Raw genomic sequence first — 22,865 nt, forward strand, 5'->3', positions numbered from 1 at the left:
GTCAGATGCCTCTGCTGAAGCATGCCTGCAAATCAGCATGGACCTCATGAGCCTTCAGAAGCACAGTTCCAGGAATCCTTTCCCTCTCTGAACATATAGATTTAATCTGTGCTGCCCTATTCCCTTCTCTTTTCCATTTGTCCTGCTCTCCCCTCTGATTAGGAAGACAGCTTGCAGTGCCTCATAAGTAATTTCTTATATTAAAAGTGATTGAGGCAATATATGCAGTCATAAATGATCTTTAGAGAAGGGATAGGGAATTCAAGGGCTTTTCATGAAAAAAAGAACACTAGAAACTGATGCAAAAGTTAGTGACCAAGGTCTACAACTTTTCATCCCTTGTCATGAACACAAAACAGTACACAGTAGCAAGGTAGTGCATCTCTGGAGGGAAATAAACAGTGTACATGCTCAAAGTCTCCCAGGAACTCCAAAGTGATAAAGTGCAAGCACAGAGGAGCTGTGCAGCCCAAACCTGTGAGACAGCCACACTGTGTAAGCAGTCTCTGGGGACTTGGTACAACCAGCTCTGCACCACTGATACAGCAGAGCCAATTAGGAAGACAACTTGCTATTTCAGAGGCTTTTAACACCCTCAGTCTCAGAGCACCAGCTGTAGGTCAGTAGTCATGCTGGTGTGTAAGAGTGTGAATTGTTCAACATATCTGCAGTACCAATTCTAAAAATTCCAATTTTTTTAAAAAGATACACTGATTTTTTTTTTCTTCCTTACTGCCCCAAAGGTAGAATTTAAGCCAAATTTTGTTTTTCTTCCTCAAATGAACTTGGCTAAAAATACATTAAAAGGCCCATATATTTTAAAAAAATATGAGCAACTCCAAGTCCCCATAAGTTACAGCAAAACTGCCCTCTTTCCACCCATGTGAGTCTGTCTGTGTGACAGGTCCCCACATGATTGTGAGAGACTTCAGAATCTATAAACTTTTAATGCCTGTTAGCATGTGCAGTCACAGGCATAGTACTGCTGGGAAAGACAGTGGCAAGAGGGGATGTGCAGCAATATTTGCAGGATTTAAATAAGCTCCTGCCATGAGGCAGCAGGGAAGTGAAAAAAAGAAACATTCACAGATATTTCCAGAAAAGAAATCCATCACTTGTGCTGGGCTGGGTCTAGCTGTGGGTAGTGGCTGTGGCCCATCTGCCTGCCAGGGTCTGTCCTTGTGGTGGTAGGGCTGTGCCCTGGGCAGCATGAGAAGCCCTGAGCTCACAGGCTGCTGCTTCTTGAAGCTAGGGCTGGATACACCAACCCTTCACTTCTAGATGATTGTCATGGCATATGTGACATGAATGAAATGTGGAAACTCCTCCCCATTCCCCCTCATCCCCCAGATGTTGTTCAACAGCAGACACCTGCTACCTTTCCTTCCTCACCTTTCCACGTTTCCCCCCATGCCTCCAGATGTTACAGCAGGAGTAACTCTGCTGCCTCCATGTTTCAGCAGCACTTGCATTCAAACTTATTGGTCCCACTCAAACACAACCCCACCTCCTCTAGTGTCACATAAAAGCCTTTTACCTTGGCTACAACCACCACAAAGTGTGTTCTTGATTTCTCATAGTCCAGGGTGACCCCAGGTTTGATGCGCAGGACGCCGCTGTGACGGTCTATCGTGAACTTGTTAGCATGGATGTTCTAGAGGGAAAGCAAAGGAGAAACAGCCAGAGATTACACATGGGGAGGTAGGATTGCCACAGGGATTCATCTTTTATTTCATCTGCTAAGGGAGGAGACTAGAATAATGATATGGTGTGGGTGAATAATGCATTTGATGAATTTCACCTCTGTGTGTTTATGAACAATTCATGAACCAACCACAAGTCTCTCATTATTCAGGATAAATGAGTTCCTTGTAATGTAGATTTGTAAAATCTTTTAGTATTTCATTGTGAAAACTTACACTTTTGGTTAACTCAGTTAAATGCATGGAAAGGTGTGGGGAGACTTAACAGAAAAAAAGATGAAGGGAAAAGGAACAAAAAAAGAAATGGTATCACCCCTTAGTGTTTCAAAGTTCTACTGGTTTCAAAAATAAGCAGGAAGTTTGCGTGTATAGATTATTGTCAAACACAGTGGTGGTCTGGTGATTTTTGTGATGTACAAACAAAATCTAAAGGACATCTGATTTTAAAAGAGACTTAAAAAATGCCTCCCTCCATTCTTCTGAACTGGAGATAGCTGTACAAGCACCTCTGTCCCTGTATCCAGACACAATGGCCACTGTCAGATAATCCTGGCCATTTCAGCAGACATCACCACCTGCCTTTATCATACCTATGGAGAGGTTTTTTCTGTGCAACTTGAGAATTCTCAGAGACTATGCCCAAAGACATGGCAAGCCTTTTTCAACAAATATACATATTTATTATCCTTTTTTCCACACAAATATATTATAAACTAGATATAGAATTCTGGAGTTGCTGTCCCTTGGTTCATAGACTATCAGCTCTCTGGAAATAGCCCTGTGCAAAATTGAATCCTGTGCATGGATCATAATTTGTGAAATCAAAGCTAAATTTCAACAAGGCACTCAAGGTGTTCTTTCATAGTATGTCCAAGCTCTTAACAGGATTAGCTTTAGTGCTATGTAAATATCCTCTAACTTGTCTTCATATTCTTATCCAAAATTAAATATTGCAACACATTTGCTTTGTTTTTTGTTTGCTTTTTTCATGTTTCCTCTTGAATAAAGGGAACTGCAGATAACCTGGATGAAACTGCCTATAGGAAGAAAGAATTTGAAAGACATAATGCAAAAAATTGCCCTTGTGGAATACAGAAAATCTGTAATACAGAATTTCAGGTCTAAATCTGGAGCCCATTCAGTTCTTCACCAGTGGGCAGCAACTGAAAGGGTGGTTTCAGGCAGTCACTGCTTTGTCAGGGAGAAGATTTAGTACCTCTCATTTCACACTGTGATCTTGGTATCAATTATGCAGCAGCCTGCTACACTAAAGGGCACATTTATGTTTCCAGTGTGTTTTGCTTCCTAAAAAAAGCTATTTCATGCTTTAGAAATCCCATAAGCATACACGATTACCAGCTAATCTTGCTCTCCCTGTCACTCCAAAGGAAGGGCCAGTAAGGGCCCTGCCATGAGGGCTGGCAAGCACAGGAGTGTCAGTGGCAACTCCAGCTCCCCTTGCTGCCTGCTGGATCACCCTTGGCTGCTTGCAATCAGACAACATCCTTTCTGCCAATGCTCATTTCCTTGTGCATGGTACAACATTGATCCTAGAGGCACTAGCAGTGCACTCAACCCCCAAAATCTTTTTAAAATCTGCTTTCTGAAATCTCAGTAAATGAGAGACAAATTTGTGACGGTACAGACAATACTTTACCTGCAAGAAGTAGGTGATGCTTCCTCCAGAACCTGTGTCTTTGTCTATTGCCTCAATCTTAAAGATGCTGCTGCTGGAGGGAGTGTTCTGTGACCAGAAAGAGTTAGCAGAGTCACACAGAAACAGAAAACGAGGAGAGGTAAAAGAAATGAAACATGAGCATGCAGGGAGGCAGAAAGAGTGATAGTAGAAAGAATGTAAAAGCACTGAAGGAACCAAAGAGCAGAAGGGAAAGAGGGAAGAGATTAAAACTGGAAAACAAGAAGAAATACTTTGTGAAATAAAAATAACAGAACATTTTAGCTAAGACTGGGTGTATCCCGTTCCCACTGTATTCAATTCTAAAAGACTCACATTGACTCGCACCTTGGAACTTACCCCCAAAATAGCACACCTTAAGAACCTATAGACTTATCCCCCAAGTTTGTAGTGAATATTAAATATCTACCCAAACCCTAAATAAAAAGAATGCAAGTCTGTTCTGCACAATTTGTTATTTTACTGAAAACATATTAGCCCCTGTTTACATCCTCTAGAAGTATATTTCCAGTATGCAAAGGAACTTCACCAACCTCTGGGACTTGGACTATGTAAGGTGTATTGATGAACTCTGGGCTCTCATCATTGGCATCCATTACAAGGATCCTTACTTTTTCAGAAACCTGGAGTAGAGTATGAAGAGCATATTATGACTCCCATAATTTATGAATCCCATTATTTCCCTTTTACAGAGATTTCCAGGGCAGTTGTGCCTGTAGGAGGCTGGAACATCCCAAACATTTCTTGTAATAATCTCAATTAATTTCTTTGGGATGAGGAAAAGCTCTAGATTTATCCAGTCTTGTAGATAAGAAGAGGATCCCACTTTTATGGAACCTCTAGTGATGAAGCCCACATCCTCCTACTGGCAGACTGCCATCCTGGCCCTGAGAGCATCAGTCCATAAATTTGAAAATGCCAAGAAAATCCTTGGAAATAGGGCTGGAGGTTCAGTGCCTCAGATAAGTCCTTAATGATTAGACATGCACAAAGCTTTATCTAGCAGCAGACCCCACCACCTTAGCCTAAGCAAATCTTCTTAACATCATGCTAGAGAAACACTGTGGGGGTGGGGACAGGCAGCTCTTGGGCACCCAACACTAGTTCCTATAATGTCACACATTTCTCCAAAAAGCCTCCAGATCTTAGGCACAAATCTGACTGTGCTGGCAGTGAAACTTCATGGGAAGCTGCTGTAATTCTGCAGGCTGCTAAGTCAGTATTTCAGCTCACACTTCATTGTAATTACCCTCAAATAGCTGAGCAAGGAGATGAAGTGAGACTTGAGTAACTGTGAGTTCAGTGGCTCTTGGAACAGGAGGTAAGGCTCTAATGAGATTGTGTTTTCTGATCAAATGAGATGGTCCCTTTAAGGTAATTTAATAGGAGTAGGTATGTGACGACAGTTAGTTTAACAAGCTACAGCATAATTAAATACTTACTGTACTCAGGCCATCTGAAATACTGACAATAACTTCAATCTCATCTTCCTTCTGTAAATGAAGAAAATTCTTTTGTAAGAGGGATGGTGTTTGTCCTGATTGGAAAAGGGACTGCAGATTTAAACCTGTCTAGGCAGGCAGATGAAAGTAGCAACTAATATCACAGAGCAATCCCAGCAGAGGCCAGGAAGACTCCTCAGAAGCTCCAGCTCCCTGAACCTCTTCTGGCTACCGTCAGGAGATGGTTGTTCTGGTAATCCCTGTTGCTTCCTAAAGTGCTCATAAAAATCAGTCACCTTTCTCAAGAAACGTTCCCTAAAATGGCACTTTGGTTAAAATTGTTCTGTATTAGTGTACAGATTTTTAAAGGGTTTACACCAAATATTGTGTAAGCTTCTCAATGAGGAGATATGAAGGGTTCAATGCCTTACTCCCAGAATAAGGCTGGCTTTAGGCATCTTTAACTAACATAGTTACATTGGCTAAGGGCTGTGATGTACTAGAGGAGTGTCCTGAAACACTGCTTACACAAATCTCTACTTCTTCCCAATGACAGGAGAGTCCCCTGTCTGAGGATTTGATGACTGTAGCTGCCCCTAAGCTCCTGATGGGGTGTGGGTGGGGGAAGATAAGAATTAAAGAATACACTTCTCTTTTGAAAAAAGCTAGACAGACAGCAGCTGAAAAATTTGATAGCAATGTCAGTGGCACAAGTCAACTGGAATGCAAGATGATGGGTTGCATATAATGTCTTAGAATTGCAAAGTACATGCTTCAGGGCCTAATAAACTGGCCTTGTCCCTCAAAGTCTCAGATCAAATTAAACTGAAAGAAATCCCACAAACACCTGGAGTGGTGCCATTTGATTGTACCTCTCTGTCAAGCTCTTCAATCAAAGTAACATTTCCAAGATTCTTGTCAACAGCAAAGTAACGCCTTGATCCAGCTTCATAGGTCAGGCCATATGTCACAGGATCTCCTTCTGGGTCAGTTCCATTCAGAGTGTACACGTGGGTGCCTGAAAAATTGAGATTCAACAACATTTCCCTGTGGTTATTTCAATCAGGGAGTGTTTCTCTGGTCTGTTCCTTAGGAACCTGGCTACCCTGCAGCAGGAAAAGGTTTTGTCAGTCAAGCCCACTTACTGGGAAGTATGGATAAGCAGACAGTTCAATAGTCCTGATGGCAACTTTTTAACCAGCTGGTTAAATTGAGTTCATTAGTGACGGTTTCTGTCACTTTAGGCCCTTTCCTGTGGAGCTGCACCCAGGTCAATACTGGAACTTGGCAGGTGCAAGGACATTTCATACTTTCCCACTTTCAGAATTAATCAATGCAAAAGTATTTTTCCTGTTTCACTCCCACTCCATAGCGCTCTCTCATTAAATTCTTTACTTGACACACCCACTCATGCTCATACCAATAATTAATTTTTTCAAATTCATCAATGTATTTCCTTCAGAAGCTGGAGAAAGATAGTTATTGCCTTTTTTATACATTGAGAAGTTGGTGCCAGTTTTTCCACCAAACTGACTTGTGTATTATAAATGATTATTCCTGGGGGAGTCATAACACCCATATTTTCAAAGCATGGTGAGAGTGTTTATTAGTATTATTTTTTAAACTTACATATCTGTCATTCTACTATGCTTTAACACCTTCATCCAAATAACTTCAAGCAGTTTACAAACACCAGTTAACTGAACCTGAAATATAAACCACTGTTGTTGTTTCCTTCCTCTCTGCTGTGCCTTGGCTAAGTTACCTGAGATATTCAGGTTGGAGAGGTTAAGCACAGAAACTGCTTTACATCCAACAAAGCCCTCTGCACTGGAAATACTGCAGCAGGTGACTCACTGGTTACTGGTGAGTTTTGCTCATGCATGCAACTCAAACACAGGATGGAAGGAACCCTGCTAAGAAAGTCAGCATAAAGTAAAAGAAGAACACTAAGGCTCAGTTTTGAACTACTCTGGCCCTGAGTTTGACAGATGTTTAATTCAATACTCAAAAATGATAATTTTTTCTCCTCTCCTCTCTTCATAGATCACTGACCAGATCTGTGAGTTTGGGCTTAGCTCTAGAGTCTGCCCACACCACGGACAGGTCAGTTTCTCAAAGGTTTCCTCAGTTTTGCAAGGCAGCCTTTTGGACCTCATTTGCTTCTTTCTTGGCATTCAAACTTGAAGCTGCTCAGGGGCCTTAGTGGCCATGGGACATCCAGCCATCAGTGGTGATATTTGCAAAGCATGGCTGTCTTCTTGTCATAGCAAGAGATTATACTAAACCATGTGGAATCTGTGCTCACTTAGGAGTAAATTCTCATGTGATAATGATCAGAGCAACATTTGGGCACCTTTGTACAGAAAAATGTTACATTGCAAAAACCAATGCACCCACAAGAGCACTGTCAAGAGATCCTGTTATGAGCTGGGTCAGCCAGACAACAAATAACCAAGACTTGCAAAACAGTTCACAAAACTACAAAACACTTTTCCACATTTTTCTTGTACTTTTCCTACAAAACAGAACGGAAAATAACAAAACATCTGTAGCTGTGATCACTGAAAATTATTAGGAAAAGTCAATGAGTGGTGTGATGGGACACTTCTGACTGTAACAACTCTCTAAACACAAATGAAAGGAGAGGAACTAACTGGGACTGATATAAAATAGTATCCTGAAAGGACACCTGCTTCCTGATTCAACTATCTATATAAGACAGAGAAATTTGAAAACTGGAGGGTTCTGCAGCACCAGCAGGGAATTATTTATTCTTGTTTCTTAAAAGCTTTGTCTTAATATCACAGCTGGGTCCAATTGAAGATTTAAGGTGTCAATTGCCATCATCTCACTGATATCCTTATAAATATAGTGCTTTTCTGCAGCCTTTTTTTTGGTCATTAGTTGTCTCTATTTCTCAGTTGTTTTCTGCCCTTCTTGCCACCTTTTCCTGTCCCTTGCACTTGACACAGTGCTGCCTGTCCTGCCTGTGGATGTGCACAGCAGCTGCTGAGCAGTGCTCGGTGCGCCATGGAGAAGCAGGATGGACACCACATCTGGGCTCTCTGGGAGCTGAGAGCAGCCACCAGGCACACCAGGCAGCAGGTCTCTGCTGTGGCTGCCCTGAAATGCCAATACCAGCAGCACTCAAATGCAAACCACTCCTCTGGGGGCACAGGACTGGAGAACAACAGACTGAAAGTTTATGTGAACCCATTTAAACCTAGGCAGGTTCTTTAAATCTCAGAGTTTCCTTTCCTACTTTTCTTAGAATTTTCTTATAAGGAAGACAGGAACTTTCTTGCTGCTAAATGAGTAGAAACATTGATATTGGTACAGACTGAGATTACTGAGCTTTCTGAGCAAGTAATGACGGACTTCATTGATTTTTACACTGGAGTCTTTGCTTTTTAGCTAAAGCTGATACTTCATTTTTCATAACACAAAATACTTGCATGCCTTTTAAATTAGATTGTGGATCAAAATTTATTTTCTAACTCATTATAATTCCTTATTTTTTCCAAATTGTAATTTCACTGCACAGTACCCTCCATATCATTAACACCCCCAGGAACACTTCTCACCACAGTGTTAATGCCAATTAAAAATCTGTTCTCAGTGTGCTGCCTCTACTTGCTGAAAAGGAAATAAATGAAGAAGACAGATAAAATCTTACCAGAGGATACCAAGTAAATATCCTCTCCCTGCCATAAAAATATGGGAATAGAAGATCTTTACTTGAGGATATGGCAAATGCCACAGTTAGAAGAGCTGGATATTCTGAGTGCCCAGGGGATGGTGCAGCAGGCTGGGACAGGGGAGTCCTGGGGTGCTATTGCTGCTTCCTGCTGTGGCTTCCTCCCATGAGCCATGCCAGGCCTTTCCACTCTGTTTTTCCTATTCCAGCTTAAAAGTCATTTGCTCTCAGCTCTGCCACTTGGGCTGAATGGCTGTCTCATGATGTCATTGCTCCATTTTAATTCATTTTTGACTCAAATTTAATCACAGTTTCTGCCCTGGGCTCTGGAACTGGTTTTGGTTTCTCACTGAAGACACACTCTCCCTCTCTGCTGTGCAACACCCAGCAATCAGATTCCTTCCCTGTCAGTTAAACAAGAAGCCAAGCATATTTTGGATTCATGCTCAGTCCTGCCACTGTCCTTTGCCAGCACAGCTGACAACTGTTAAGAAGATGCTGAGAGGGACATGCATGGCCATGCTCCCAGGACAGCATACCCCTGTTCCTAATGTCACAGCAAACACCACCTTGCCTGGGGTCACATGTCTGCTCTCCACCTGTCTCACTTCCCCAGCAGAAGAGAAGATGGACAGTTAAAGGTACAGAGGACTGTTTTCACACCAAGCTCACCCCAAGCACAGGCTCCTGGAGGCCATGGACACACACCATGCCTACCCCAAAGCCCCTTCCCCATTCACCACCTGCTACTGCTCCTTTCGGGATTCCTGCTCCCTCTCTGCAGCCTGATGCAGCAGCCAGCTGCCAAAGAAGAGACATGGCAGCATCAACAGCAGCCAAAACACACTCTGCAGCTGCCAGTGCCTGTCCTGGGGAGATGGGATATGGCAGCAAGGGGTCAGCATGGGGCCTGGACCATCACCCCATGGACAGCAGCAATATGTCTCTGCAGCACCCATGGCAACCAACTCCAAGGAAAAACCATCTGAGTGTAATTTTCTGATGTATCTGCAGTTTCTGTCAGAAGAATCTAAACGAAATTGAAGGCTGTAACACCTGTGAGTGCTCAGAGCATCTCTGTGCAGTGCTCAGCTCTGCAGGGGGCTTTGCTCTGTGCATGCTGGCACTGCTGCAGGGGTGCAGAAGGCAGGCCGTGCTTACACTGCTGTTCTGGCAGCTCCCAGCTTGCCTAGGGGTGGAGCAGGGTGACAGAAACAAGGGAAGAATGACAGGGACCACAGGGGACAAGAAGGCTCTCCTCAGTCAGCTGTGAATGATGGGAAGAAAGGAAGAAAACAGCATGTAGGAACAGGGCAAGCTTGAAGGATGGAGGGATCTGAAGGGATCAGTCACCCCATGGTGAGTAGATGGCAGCTGTAGCTTTAATCAAAGAACTGCCACTGCAAACTGGCTTTTAATGGGAAAAGTGCCTTTTTGGGGGCAAGGGAAAAAACAGAAAGGGAAATGCAAGGAGATCATGCAGAGATCTACAGAGCACTGATGATGGTTGGGCTCTGAGAGATAATGAACTTAGGCCTTCTGAGTATGCTTCAATCCCCTGCTCGGCAGCTGTTCCCAGCCCCACTCTGTCCCCACCATGAGGCTTACAGGGATTATGAGGTAAGATGAAACAAACAACCTGAAATAGCATCCCACTCCTGCCCTAAGACCTTGATTAGGAGCACATGCACATTTTGTATGTACACATGCAAAGAGCTAATTACCCACCTGCCCCACCAAACCACAAACACCAACTGCTATTTCAGTTCATAACTCCTCCTATTCTTAAATCTGGCACTGAAAGGGGCTGCTGCTGTTCTGGCCTCTCTTACCCTGAGGGCTCTCAAGCCCTGCAGCAATAAATAGGATCTGGGAATCTGCAGGTACTTTTCAAACACTCATGTAGAAATAGTACTTGCTGTTTTTATGATAGCTTGGTACACAAGTTACAACCATGTGTAAATAATCAAAACTGGACAAGGGAAAAGAAGGTAAAGTTAAGGATGAGACAAGAATGATAATGAGTTTGATGTGTTCACACACAGCTGCAGAGCTGCAATGTCTCTTTCTACAGCCACACAGACTCCATCATGTCCTTTCAGTGTTCCCAAATGTTCCATGTCCCTTGCCTACAGATGCCTGGGAATAAAACTAACACATAATACTTTGCCAACCACTTGCAATCTCAGCAGGGTCAAAGACTGTAAAATTTATGGAGGTTTATTAAAGCTGCTGTCTGTGGCACTGCACAGACAAGAAAAGCATCCTGTCCATGACTCCAAGCTTTATGTAAGGACAGGGGATATCTAACTGCAACCTGTCAATTTTTGCAGCACATAAATCTGAGTGAAGTCATCCAGAATCAAACATATGGAAGTTTTAGTTCCCCTGTTTTGTCACTGATCTTCCTGCTCAACCTGAGAGATGACTGTGGGAGTGTGGATGCTTGGGACTGCACATGGACATGGGAGACCAGATGCTTTCTCCTGCTTCTGGAGGAGATCATAGCTGGTGATGAAGAACAATATTCTCCTCTGCAGTGCCACAGAAAAGGGCCAGCCTGGTAGCCATTCAGCAGGGAGCTCTGGCACAAAGACCTGGCTGTGGTCTGATTGAACTCTGGTCCTCTTGCCCTGTACAAAACTGAAAGCACACCCAACACTGCAGTGTCAGTGCTGTTTGTGCCCTTCCCTGTGACTGTCTCTGCCAAAGGCTCCCTGAGGAGTGGCTATGCTGACATGGGCAGCAGCAGTTTGCATTAAGCAAATCCCAAGCAACCATGTTCCAAAGGAACTTCTGAAAGTGCTTTCAGAAGAGACGACCTTGCAGTACTTGGAGCTGTTTGTCAAGGCGTTCTGGGAATTAGCCCAAAGAAGCACTGGAAGCTGTGTGACAAAGCAATCACATTTGGTCTTCCCAAAAGTAAGGTCTTATCTCTCTTTCCCAAGGGTTCCTACAGGTCTTTTGAAGCTTTCAGAGAGAAGCTGTTTCTCTCTTGTCTTTTAAAGCACATTTACACATCAAATTAGAAGTACAAGCCAGCCAATTTAAACACATGTAAGCACATTCTGGATGAAGCTAGCAGGCAGGAAGCACAGCAGCTCTCAAGAAAGAACAGCCTGAGCTTTATCACTGCTGCAAGCAAAGCACAAACTCTCCAGAGACCTCCATGTTCCTAGTCTGGTTGCTAATGTTACAAAAGCACATACAGAAGCCCATCACAAATATCTCATTATTCTTACTCAGGCTAATTAGGAGAGCACTAACACAGGCTCTGATCCCTCACACTGCTGTTTTGCTGTTTGTTGAGGCACACTGTCCTTTTTTTGGCTGCTGGAGCACCAGATCAGATGCAGTGGAAATTACTGTTGTACTTCACTGCTGCAGGGAGTGCTATCATCTGAGAGACCATGTGGTGCTGCAGTTCTGACAGGAGGGACATTTTTGCTCATTGTGTGGCTCTGTGCCATCTTTATCTCCTCATCCCCACGCAGGTGCCTGGAGGCTCCCAGTGGTGGCAGGCAGAGGCTGGCACCACACCAGGGAGTGGGGCTTGGATGGCAAATGGGTTGTCCTGCCTGAGGTTTCAGTGGCAGAGCTGGCAAGCACCACCCCAAACAAACTGAGCTGGGGTCCCATTTTGTGGCTGTCTGGGATTACAGCCTTATCTACACTTGGACAAGTGATTCCAATCTAACTCCAGCTAGCAGCAGAACTGTAGGGATTGCCAAGGCTGAACTAAGTGTGGTTTCCATGAGAATCCAGGCAGAAGTACAGCAAACATTGCAGCTCCTTGGTCTGCCTCTGGCTTTTCCAAGTGCCACTACATTAAAAAAGTACTGGTGGCCTTCAAGCTGGGGTTTCCACTTAAGCTTGGCCAAGCTCATAGCAAATTCCTGCTGCATCATAAGCAAGCTCCTTTTAAGTTCATTGTCATGTGTCACTTCTACACTCTGTGCTGCCATCTCCCCCTCCTCTTCTCAAGCTGAGCAGGTAAAGGAGAACTTGCTGCTTCCAAATACCCCCCTCCTCACCCTATAGCAGGCCCAGTGTGGGTCTTGGATGACATTAACACCCCTGAGTCAGAAATGGAGACTTTGAGCAAACCCAGGCAGCTGCCTCCAGCACAGAGTGACCTTGGTGTGCTGTAAGAAGGCGTGGGTGGCAGTGTCAGGCTGGCAGGGCAGGCTGTGCCCTCTGATGCCTCCCTCATCCTGGCCTTCCCCAGCTGCCTGAGCCCTGGGAGGGGGCGTTTGGCTGCACCCCTGAGCAGCCACATCTCTCCTCTCTGCATGAGGCACGAGTAAAGGGGTGCTTCAGTATACCCAGTTTGCATTAACTAAATATTTTTCCGATTCAGCCTGTGAAAGCTACAGATGAACAGAAGAAAATCCTAAATAAAATCTCAGTGCAAAGTTTGAAGTAAAAGTGATGTTTATCACTTAATATATATTTTTATGTAATTGCTTAGGTCTTAGGAGATTATTTTTCCCCCACAGAAAATATTGATTATAAGTTACTTTTTGTTCTTATTTAACTTTTCATAGTCCAACTGCAGTTAAAAGAAGCATAAATAGACCTGCCTCAGAGTGCTGAAATCTGTACACTGCATCAATTTTTGAATTTTCAATAAAACAAAACAAAACCTTTTTAAAAAACATCAGTTATTTAGACAAAACAATTTTCACTGCAAGTGAAAACATTTTCTACCATTTGTACGTAAATATTAAAAATGTGTTTAGAAAAAAATCATGCCCCTTCATTTTTCAATGTACAGCTTGCTTTTATCAAGGTTGATAGCCTAATTTCTAGTAATTTTTTTTCCTATAAGCATTTATAGAATTGGTGAGAAGCCTCCCACCAAGAATTTATTTCTGACCCCAAAGGTCTGAGCTCTGAAGCTGTGAATAGATTGGCAGAAAAAAAAGAGGGAGCTAGAATTCATGTTTTAAATTACAGCTACAAATCAAACATGTCATTTTAAATTGAGGCCAATTAAAAGCTTGAGAAAAAAACATGTAAGATCACAGCAAATAACAACAACCTACAAGAAAATATATATAATCATAAGAGCAAGCATTTCCACTTTCACAGTTTAAACATACAAATTTTAATACTGACCAACAGGCGTGTCCTCCGAAAGGCTGAGAAGTGCCATGTTCCCATTTGTGCTTCTGGCTCCATTATCAAAGAAATAGGGGGCATAATTTGCCTGAACTGCAATTAAAACAAAACAGAAGCCAAACAAAAGCATTTTGTAGGTGACAGTTATTTGGCTGTCTCAGTTACCTGACTCTCAGTAAACAGGAGCTGTTCAGGGAATACTAGGAGTGCATAACACACCCAGTTGCTGCAATGGACTTTCAGAACTGTATCTGTAGAGATATTTTTAATAAAATTACTTCTACGTGCCACTGTGCCAGTATTTACACAGCAGGAAATAGAGAGAGTATATAAAAAACCTCCCAACCAACAGAAACAAATAGCAGCATCTCTCTTAAAAAAACTCAACCAGTTCCAGTCAGCTTCAATGAAAAATGAACTTTTCCAGCTTGCAATGATGGAACATCTCTCCTCTACTCCACACATACAAGCCTGAAACTTTCCCAGTGCCTCAGTACCTTACCCAATATTCTTACCCAGTGTTCTAAGCACATCCTGCCTTAAAATTATGCCTATTACATGAGCAATTAGCCATAATTAAATACTTACTTGCTGCCAGACAACAGCAAAGTTTAAAAAAAAAACAAAACAAAAAACAGCAAATTAGTTGTCATTCTATTGACTGACTGTTAAGAGATTCAAAATAGCCCAATTGAAACAAAACTGCAAATATATAAACACAGAGGGTAACATTTGCACAAGGACCAGTTGCCATGGAAAATATTTCAGAACAACATTACCACATCAGTAAGGATAACTACAGGATTTAAGGTTATGCTTGTTTTCTCTATATTTTTACTTAACAAAGTGATTATTGTACTCACCCAGGCAAACATGCACCAAACTGAGAAATAAGGAGGGGATGAAATGCCTTACATGCTTCATCCCACTGAAGAAAGAGCTAACTTCTTCTGTGTTATAAGGGCTTGGTTTTTGTTGGTTTTATTTATTTTAATTTTTTTTATCTCTCTGAAACATCCAGGAAAGTGCCCTTCAGGTTGATGTAGCAGAGAAATGTGGAAGAGGCAGTAACAGATGCTAAGATGTTAAGCGGATGACACGTCTTAATTTCTGAGGAATTTAAAGAAGCTCCTTCCTACCACCTAATTAGACCAATTACTTTGCAGGGAGCTGTGGGACTCATCTCTGAGACAACATTTGGAGGAATCAGTGTAACTCTCATGTTTTGCTTTTGGTACTGTATTTGTGCTGCACAAACACACAAGTCAGGGAGAAGGTAAAGTAGAAATTTGTTTTCTTTCCGAATTATAATTCTCTAAGACAGTTATCTAAGAGTTAAAAGAAGTTTATTTTCATTTTAGCTCCGGTAATCTTGAGAAACTACAAAAGAGGAAAATCTAGTATTAGCAAAAAGAATAGCAATGATTGTTACAATTTAAAAGAAAGCACTTATGATAGCAAAAAAAATACACAACATTGCATATTACAAATGCAGAATGTTCTTTTTATGAGTTGGCCTGATCATTTAATTCTTAAACAGCATGAATTGCTGAAAGCATCTTTTACTTTCAGTAGAAAATTTCAACACACTAAGAAGCGTGTTTAACCATCAACACATTGAAAAAGTTAACAGAATAGCTTTTTTAAATTGCTTGGTTTGACACATAGAAGGTGTTTTCATTAATTAAAAAAAATATATGCCAATACACTATATGGTTAAAAATCAGCCGCACTGAGGATGCTCACAGATAAACCTGCTGGAAAGGAGCTCCATCAGTGACAGTATGGGACTCAGTGACCCTTGTGGTCCCTTCAGCTCAGATGATTCTGTGACTGTGATCCTGCAGCACCTGGCTGCCAAGCACTGAGATGTTTACATTGGAGCTGAGCTGTTTAAACCTGACCTGCAGCAAAGCACTTGCTCTTTAAGGATGTGTTAATGGAGTTTTCTGGGTTAATTAAGAGTCAGAGTGAAGGATGTGTCCAAGGAATTGATCAGAGTTCCCCATCCCAGTGCTTTAAAGAATGGCAGAGGCTGCACATGCTGGGTGCCTGCGTGGCACAGGTGAGGTGGGCACATGCAGTGCAAACACTGCAAGCAGGTGCAGAGCCAGGAAGCAGCTTCACACAGGGCAGCAGAGGAAGCTTTGGCTCCCTCAGTCACACACATCTTTTATCATTGTTTGCTAAGCTGCAGAAGGGAGCAGGGGATTGTTCCCCAGACATGAGCCCACAGGCAGAGCCTCCCCTCCCAGCCCTGGCCTGAAGAGGGGCAGGGCTCCAGGGACAGCTTTCATCCCTCAGCCAGGGGAAGGACAAGCTGGGCAGCTCCAAATGCTGGAGGGGGCCATGGGAGAGGCCTTTGCTGCAGGGCTGTGCTGCTCCCGTGCTGTGGACAGGGCTTGTGGGCACCTGCAGAGCCCCTGGGAACCACAGTGCTGCTGGCAGGACACCTCTGCCTGCAGGACAGGTCAGCTGCAAGGCTCTCCAAAGGAGAAAAGCAAAACTCTTGGGCCGATATTAACAAAACTCATCACCCACAATGGAATTTACCAGAAAATGGTACAGGGAGCAAAAGAAGGCTGCAAATGGATGAGACAAATTAATGAAGACTGGGTTCACTGATGACTAACAAATGTGATGACACAGATGCAAACCCTGGCTCAGTACAGCACTACATTATCACCTGCCAGAAGCTCAGAAGTTTAACCAGGGAAAGTCTCTTTGACATCTTGATCTCTTTCTGACCATCTCCTATGGGATCAGGCCTTTGTTCTGGCTCTGTATGATTATATTTGTAGAGAACTATTTACAAAAGCTCCATGTTGAACCAATCTGTGATTGCAGCAGTAGCCTGTAAAGCTCAGAGAAACCTGCAGCAGGCAACTATGAAAAACAAATGTATTTTTAGTGCATTTAAATTCAGGATATGGTGATCCAAAGCTGAAAACTGTGTGGGAGCAGATACACATATAGAAGATGGATATAAATTTAGTCCCTGTTGTAGATTTAATCATCCTACCTCTGTCAAAAATAGTATTAAACCACTGACAAAATCACAGAAATAGATCTGCATGGTGCCCAAAAAAAAAATATAAATAGCTCCTAAATGTCTTCTCATCTGCCTCCTCAACCCAGAACTAACAACATGTTTTTTTTCTACAGAGAATTCTCCTAGAACAAGTGATGGAGAGCTCTTGTCAAAGTTAATAGCTGTCTGTTCCCCTGGTTTCATCCCCTGGGGATCTGAATCTCTAGGGCCTGCATCTCCAAGGAAGCAAAATGCCTCCCTCCTGAATTTCAATGAGTTTGAGCTCTTAATCCCCTTACAGTTTGGAAACCTAGCTAATGTGTGTCTATGCACAGTCAGAGCCATACCTAACACAGCAACATTCAATAGAGTTGTTTTTTCTGTCAGAAAACATACTTTGATCAAAACCAACACAGCTCATGGATCCAGGCTTATTTTGATGACTTTTCTCCTTTGGAAGAAAAGGGGCAGGAAGGGGTTTCAGGAAACCAGTACCTTCTGTCTCAATATTTTTGGGAATGGTAGGGTCCCTCTTTCTATGTAAAAGAAACTTGCTATTTCGTACATCTTTAGCATATCAAGTCACAAGAAACATAGAAGAAAAATGAAATATACCCACCTGATCTGGACCAACTGGTTTCCCAGTGTTTTGTTTACTATTCAGTACAAAAAACATCCAAAAAATATTCCAATATCTTCAGAACAGAATTTTGGGTGACGGATTAGCAATATTTACTGGAGCTTGTTAGACAACCTGAATTTTTATACAATAGAAGTTGAAATGTTGAAGGATGCTGCAGTGATGCAGTGGATATTTTTCAGACTTCTTGCCTCTGAGCACAGCTGGGGTGTACTGGGGTGTACACCTGCATGGTTGTAGAGCTGCTGGATTGTGCACTGAGAAGCCCCTGGGATGCCCTGAGCCATGGATGCTTTTCTTTCCCCAGCACAAAGCTACTTCCCAACATTAAACCAGGTCATGGCTGGGACAGGGGCCAGACACAAAACCAGCCACATGCAAGGCCAGCTCCTACCCTGTTAACTCTCATCTCTTTGAGCATCTTGGAAAATCCTGGGCCCCACTATGTTCACTATTTTTAGCCCTAAAACTTAAGCCTAAGACTAGTAATACTCCTCCATTAAATATGGATGACAAGAAAGGAGCTTTCACCACCACCAAGAGCTGCACTTTTTATGTTTACACAACCCTGAATGGGGGAATTGTGGGTCCCACAAAGACAGCTGCTCTTGAGCCCAGGCCAAAGCGCAGCTTAAAATGTTGGCCAGACTAGAACTGGCAGCAGATGCCAACATAAAACAGCACCTAAACTTCCCCAAGAGCGCAGCCCCTCCCGCAGCACAGCACTGCCACCAGGAGCATTGCCTGGTCACAGCTGAGGGAGGGAGTGCCCTGCTGTGCCACTGAATCCCAGCTGGCACCGCTGCCACCTGTGCTGGCAGCCTGAGCAGAGGGCTCTGACTGAGCTGGCACAGAGGGAAATTGGGAAATTACTTTTTCCACATCGTGGGTGGCCCTTCCACCTCAGGGCAATCACATTAGAGCTGCCCACCTGGGGAGTGCCTGCTTGGCATATAAATGGGAGGCTTTCATGAGTTGCATTTTGATCAGCTTTTGGATGCTCATGGGCATTTGTAATTTAAAAATCGTGAGAAAAAGAAAATGAAAGAAATAACAGATATTATTTTCCACTGTCCTGCATTGCTTTTTTAGCTACTATGTACTGTCGTCATATTTCGTGTCTCCATTTTCCTGTGTTCTATGCTCTGGACAGGTATTGATAAGTAATAAAGTTCACACTCATATAACAATAGTTTAAGCTACTTTTTTTGTATGCTTTTCCTTGAATTTGGGGTCTGTATGACATTAGGCATTACCCTGGAGGGGAGCACTCAGCATTTTTTGTGTGCACATTTGGGCATGTACATTCAACATAGAAAGGCTGCACCCTTTATATAAACCACAGCACGTGCAGAACGACACCAAATCACACTGTGGCCTTCTCTTTGTAAATCACAAGCTAAAAGGAGCTGTGGGACTTACCACTGATACCTGGAGGCATTAGGTACAGCACAGCTCACTCAGAATTCCTCATGCAATTCTGCAAAGGAGAGAAGTGGAGCTTCAATCAAATTTTCTCAAAACTCTCTCTGTTCTCACATCTTTGAAAGTGATTGGGAAGTTCTTTTTCAGCTTGAAAACAAAGGAAGGGGCCATGACATAAACCATAGGTAAGACAGACACCCTAACAGCCCTGGCCCCAGCTGGGCTGTCCCTTGCACACCAAAGGGTCAGTTCAGTAGCAAGTCCCACAGCATGGTGTGAGCAAGAATTGTCTCAGCTGATCTCCAAACACCTTAGGAGCAGCAGGACATGCTGAGGTGAGGTAAATGTAATGATCACACTTGCTGCCTGGGTGTTTGCTGCCTGGCTGGCACCTGGCAAGGGTCGGAGCACTCTAAACTGAGACAAGTTAAGCACACAGCTCCCACCACAAACCAAACAAAACACGCTTGCCTGCCCAAATAACATTATTTCTCCTCCTAAAAATCTCCCTGCAAAGGACTGAGAGGTGACTTGTACTGGAGCATATCATCACTGTCCACCAACTTCCATTAATACAGAATACAGATGGTGCTGGAAATCCAGGAACAGCTATTGATTACATTTCAGATGACTGGTTTTGGTAGTGAAACATTTTACACAACCCAGATTTTACCTTTTCATAGCACAGCACCATGCCTTCTGTCTGATTGCTGGGAGAAGCCATAGGAACTGAGGAATCTGCAAGAAACTGGGCCAGTTTGTTGGCTGGAGAGAAAAGACTAAAGTCCCTCAGACACTTTCAAGTTCCATCTCTACATTTTGAATTACCAGCTGTGAGAGAGAAACAGACTTGCAATAGGTCAAACATTACTCAGTAGGAACTACAAAAGAGAATCAGTTCTATGTTTTAGTGGTTAAATCTAATCAGAGACATGTGCTTGAACCTTTGGCCATTATCACTGAGCTTTGATCCCCTCCAGTTGCCAGAACAAATATGCCACCTCCTAAATGAGAGTTTATACATCTCTCCACAGCCCACTCTCATCACTTAGGATAGGCAAATTTGTTAAAATGACATGGAAGTTTTAGCAGTCGTGACACATTAAAATGCAAACAAATAAGCACCTCTTTCTTCCTCTCACTTCTATTTTCTTGCTATTAATTGAATGGATTTAACATTCTAAAAGGAAAATGAGCTCATTGTTACAGTTCTGACACATGGGAGTTTTCATATCTAGCACAGTCAGTCTTAAAATAATCAGCTCAAGATCATTAAATTCACATAAAAGTAATCAAAAGATACTGATGTGATCATGACTGACCTTGGTTAAGTTTATATGACTCTCTTAGTTCAGTAATTCCAGGCTGAAAGTGACACTGTACTGTTTGGTTTAAGGAATTTAATGAACAACATGAGTTGTAACTCAGCTCTCTACAGATCCTTTTTTATATTGCAGCTCCACTAAGCAACTATGCTAAACCCCAGCATAGTGCAGGAGAAAGGTGAAACCTGGGTAGTACCCAAGAATGGTTTGTGTTGGAAGGAACCTTTAAAGCTCATCTTGTCCAAAGCCCTGCAATGAGAAAGGACATCTTCAACTAGATCAGGTTGCTCCTGAATGTTTCCAGGGACAGGGCATCTACAGCTTCTCAGGGCAGCCTGTGCCAGCATTTCACCACCCACATCAGAAAAAACATCATGAAAAAGACTTTGTAACTCAACTGATTGAGGAAGATACACCCACAGAGCAGAAGAAGGAAAACATTCCCAATTTTTGGAAAGAAAAACCAAGATTTAGAGAGGTGACTACAAGCATTATATCAACCTGAACCCCACCTATTTTAGGTAACAAGAACAGGAACACTCAGCTATGATGTTCTTATGTCCCAAGGAATTAAGAAATTACAATGTCAGGAAAACAGAGGGAGAGCAAACACCAAATATCTACCAGTTTTAGCATTTCCACAGTGGTCTTAAAACAGACAACAAAGTGCTTTGCCAGCAAAGTGTGGTGGGCATTTTTTCCACACAGGTAAAGAGATGCTACTTTCATCCCATCAGAAAAAAATGCTAGCCTACACACCAAAAATCTCAGAGCATTTCCCTGCATGATTTATCATGAGTTATTGTCATTCACTGTGGGTGGCAGCAGAGGTTTGGGGAATTCCTGGGAAAAAGAAGTAACTTCATCTCAGATACAGCTTCTCCTGGCTTTAGTCTGCCAAAAAGTGTTTTATAGCATTTGCAAAAAGGTGCTGCAGGTAACTGAGAAAAGGGTAACATTTTCTGCAGCTGCTAAGTAATTAAAGTTTCTGCTATCCATTTTGCTAGCTTAGAGGCTTTTAAAGACCACTGCAAAATCCATTTACAATTCAGTGACTTTGCTTCTTTGGAGCTACGAATCACTCTCCTCATTTTCTTTTGACAGGGGTGGAAAATGAACAAATAGTCCCTAGAAGATCCAGGTATATTTAGATAGCCTACATTCACTCCAGCAGCATGATCTGTGATGGATGTGGTGCTGTGGAGCATGAACAGATCTGTGTGAAGGATGCCATTTAGCAGCAGACAGGCAGTCCAAGTTATTTATGAAAGAACTAGTATTGTTCATTGTTTTGCCTCTAAAAATTATACATATAACTCAGAGTTGGGGTGTGAATAATGAATAAATCAAGATTTTATAGTTTACTCAGTGTGGCTGAGAAAAATAACGAGACTTGTTTGGGCAGAGCAAAGAAGCACTCGTGTTCTCCCCATAAATCTCCTGGCTGGTGTGCATGCCCTGGGCATCCCTGTGTGGATGTCCTGCTTACCAGACTGTAACAGGACTTGCTGAAGCAGGGGATGTATGAAAATGAAACATGCTCCTTTCACTGCCATGTGTGACCAGACTCAGCTGTTCAGTGCTGGAATGGCACGAATGCAATGACTGCAGGTGAACCAAAGCCCTCACTAGAGATCAGCTCTGAGCCACATCAGCACTTTGGCCACAGGGATGAAATGCAGCCCCTGCATTTTACTCAGGTAAATAAATGTATGACACTGTGACTGGAGGTGGCTCTTCCTGTGATCTCTCTTGGCAATGCAGAGATGTACATTAAACCATTCTCAAAAGAGAATCCCACAAGTCAGCAACTCTCACACTGGACTAAGTGACCAGGTACTTGTCTTGTTAGGGTATGGAGATCCCAATGGCCAGGGCATCCACCAGCCTTTGCCTTGCATTGCTGTGTCCAGAGGAAACCTGAGCATCTAGGCAGCCTTATACCAAAGCAGTGCTTGTCCTTAACCTAGAAAACAAGATGTGTGTCAACAAATTTTCTATTACAAGAATATTAAATACTCAGCTTTGAAGTAATTTACCTCCAAACCACATGGGACTATTGCTCTATTCTCACTTGTATTTTCCATCAACAATCTACTCTTTGCCTGAAGAAATCTCTACAATCAAATCAATCAAATCTCTACCGTTCTCAAATAGTTTAACCTGGTGAGAGCCCAAAGATTGTCTCCTCATTCCTACTAGTTCCACCTGTGACCACTGTGCTCTCACCATCTCCTCCCACAATTTCTAGTACTTTATCTCAAAATGCTCTCATTAATTGCCTTTTTTTTAACAATCTATCAATAAGATAAATCAAGTGAACTACATAGCAAGAATCTCAACAATAGGTGTTAAGTTGAAGAATGAATAAAATATCTGGGAAAAGACTTTCACATCTGCTAACTAAGATTACACAGTCCAAAGAATGCTGAAATACAAATTAAATGACAGAAAAATCCCTTCTCATTCTGTGGCTCTAAGATGATTACACGGGGCCTTGAAACAGAGATGTTAAATCCTGCAAGTGTCCCTGGTACAAAATTAGTGTCTGAAAGCAAAAATGGCAATGCAGCCCCATTTTACAACATATTTTTTGAAAATATACACTCCAGTCAGTCTCATGGACAGACTGGAATTTAATGGAGACAAATTAATGTAGTTCAGCACCTGTGGAAATTCAGACCACAGAATTTCTTTGAGATCCCACATAGACAAAGAAAGGTTGAGGGATCATTGTGCCAAGAGGCAAAATATTAATTTTCTATCAATGAGAACTGAC

The 22,865-nt window shown here is 42.6% G+C and overlaps 1 protein-coding gene across 2 annotated transcripts in view; it reads right to left on the bottom strand.

The window, feature by feature from the left end:
- Positions 1-14,788, bottom strand: part of CDHR1 (cadherin related family member 1) — a 44,448-nt gene extending 29,660 nt beyond the window's left edge. For both annotated transcript variants that reach the window (XM_005481547.4, XM_026799742.2), the window contains exons 1-7: positions 14,529-14,788; positions 13,663-13,758; positions 5,714-5,859; positions 4,842-4,892; positions 3,933-4,022; positions 3,361-3,447; positions 1,538-1,654 (exon numbers count right to left, since the gene is read on the bottom strand). In XM_005481547.4, coding sequence (XP_005481604.2) covers positions 1,538-1,654; positions 3,361-3,447; positions 3,933-4,022; positions 4,842-4,892; positions 5,714-5,859; positions 13,663-13,758; positions 14,529-14,589 — 648 coding nt within the window. In that variant the 5' untranslated portion in view covers positions 14,590-14,788. The remainder of the gene's footprint in view (positions 1-1,537; positions 1,655-3,360; positions 3,448-3,932; positions 4,023-4,841; positions 4,893-5,713; positions 5,860-13,662; positions 13,759-14,528) is intronic.
- Positions 14,789-22,865: the final 8,077 nt, after the last annotated feature.

The sequence above is a fragment of the Zonotrichia albicollis genome, chromosome 7 (assembly GCF_047830755.1).
Source record: "Zonotrichia albicollis isolate bZonAlb1 chromosome 7, bZonAlb1.hap1, whole genome shotgun sequence".
Taxonomy (NCBI): domain Eukaryota; kingdom Metazoa; phylum Chordata; class Aves; order Passeriformes; family Passerellidae; genus Zonotrichia; species Zonotrichia albicollis.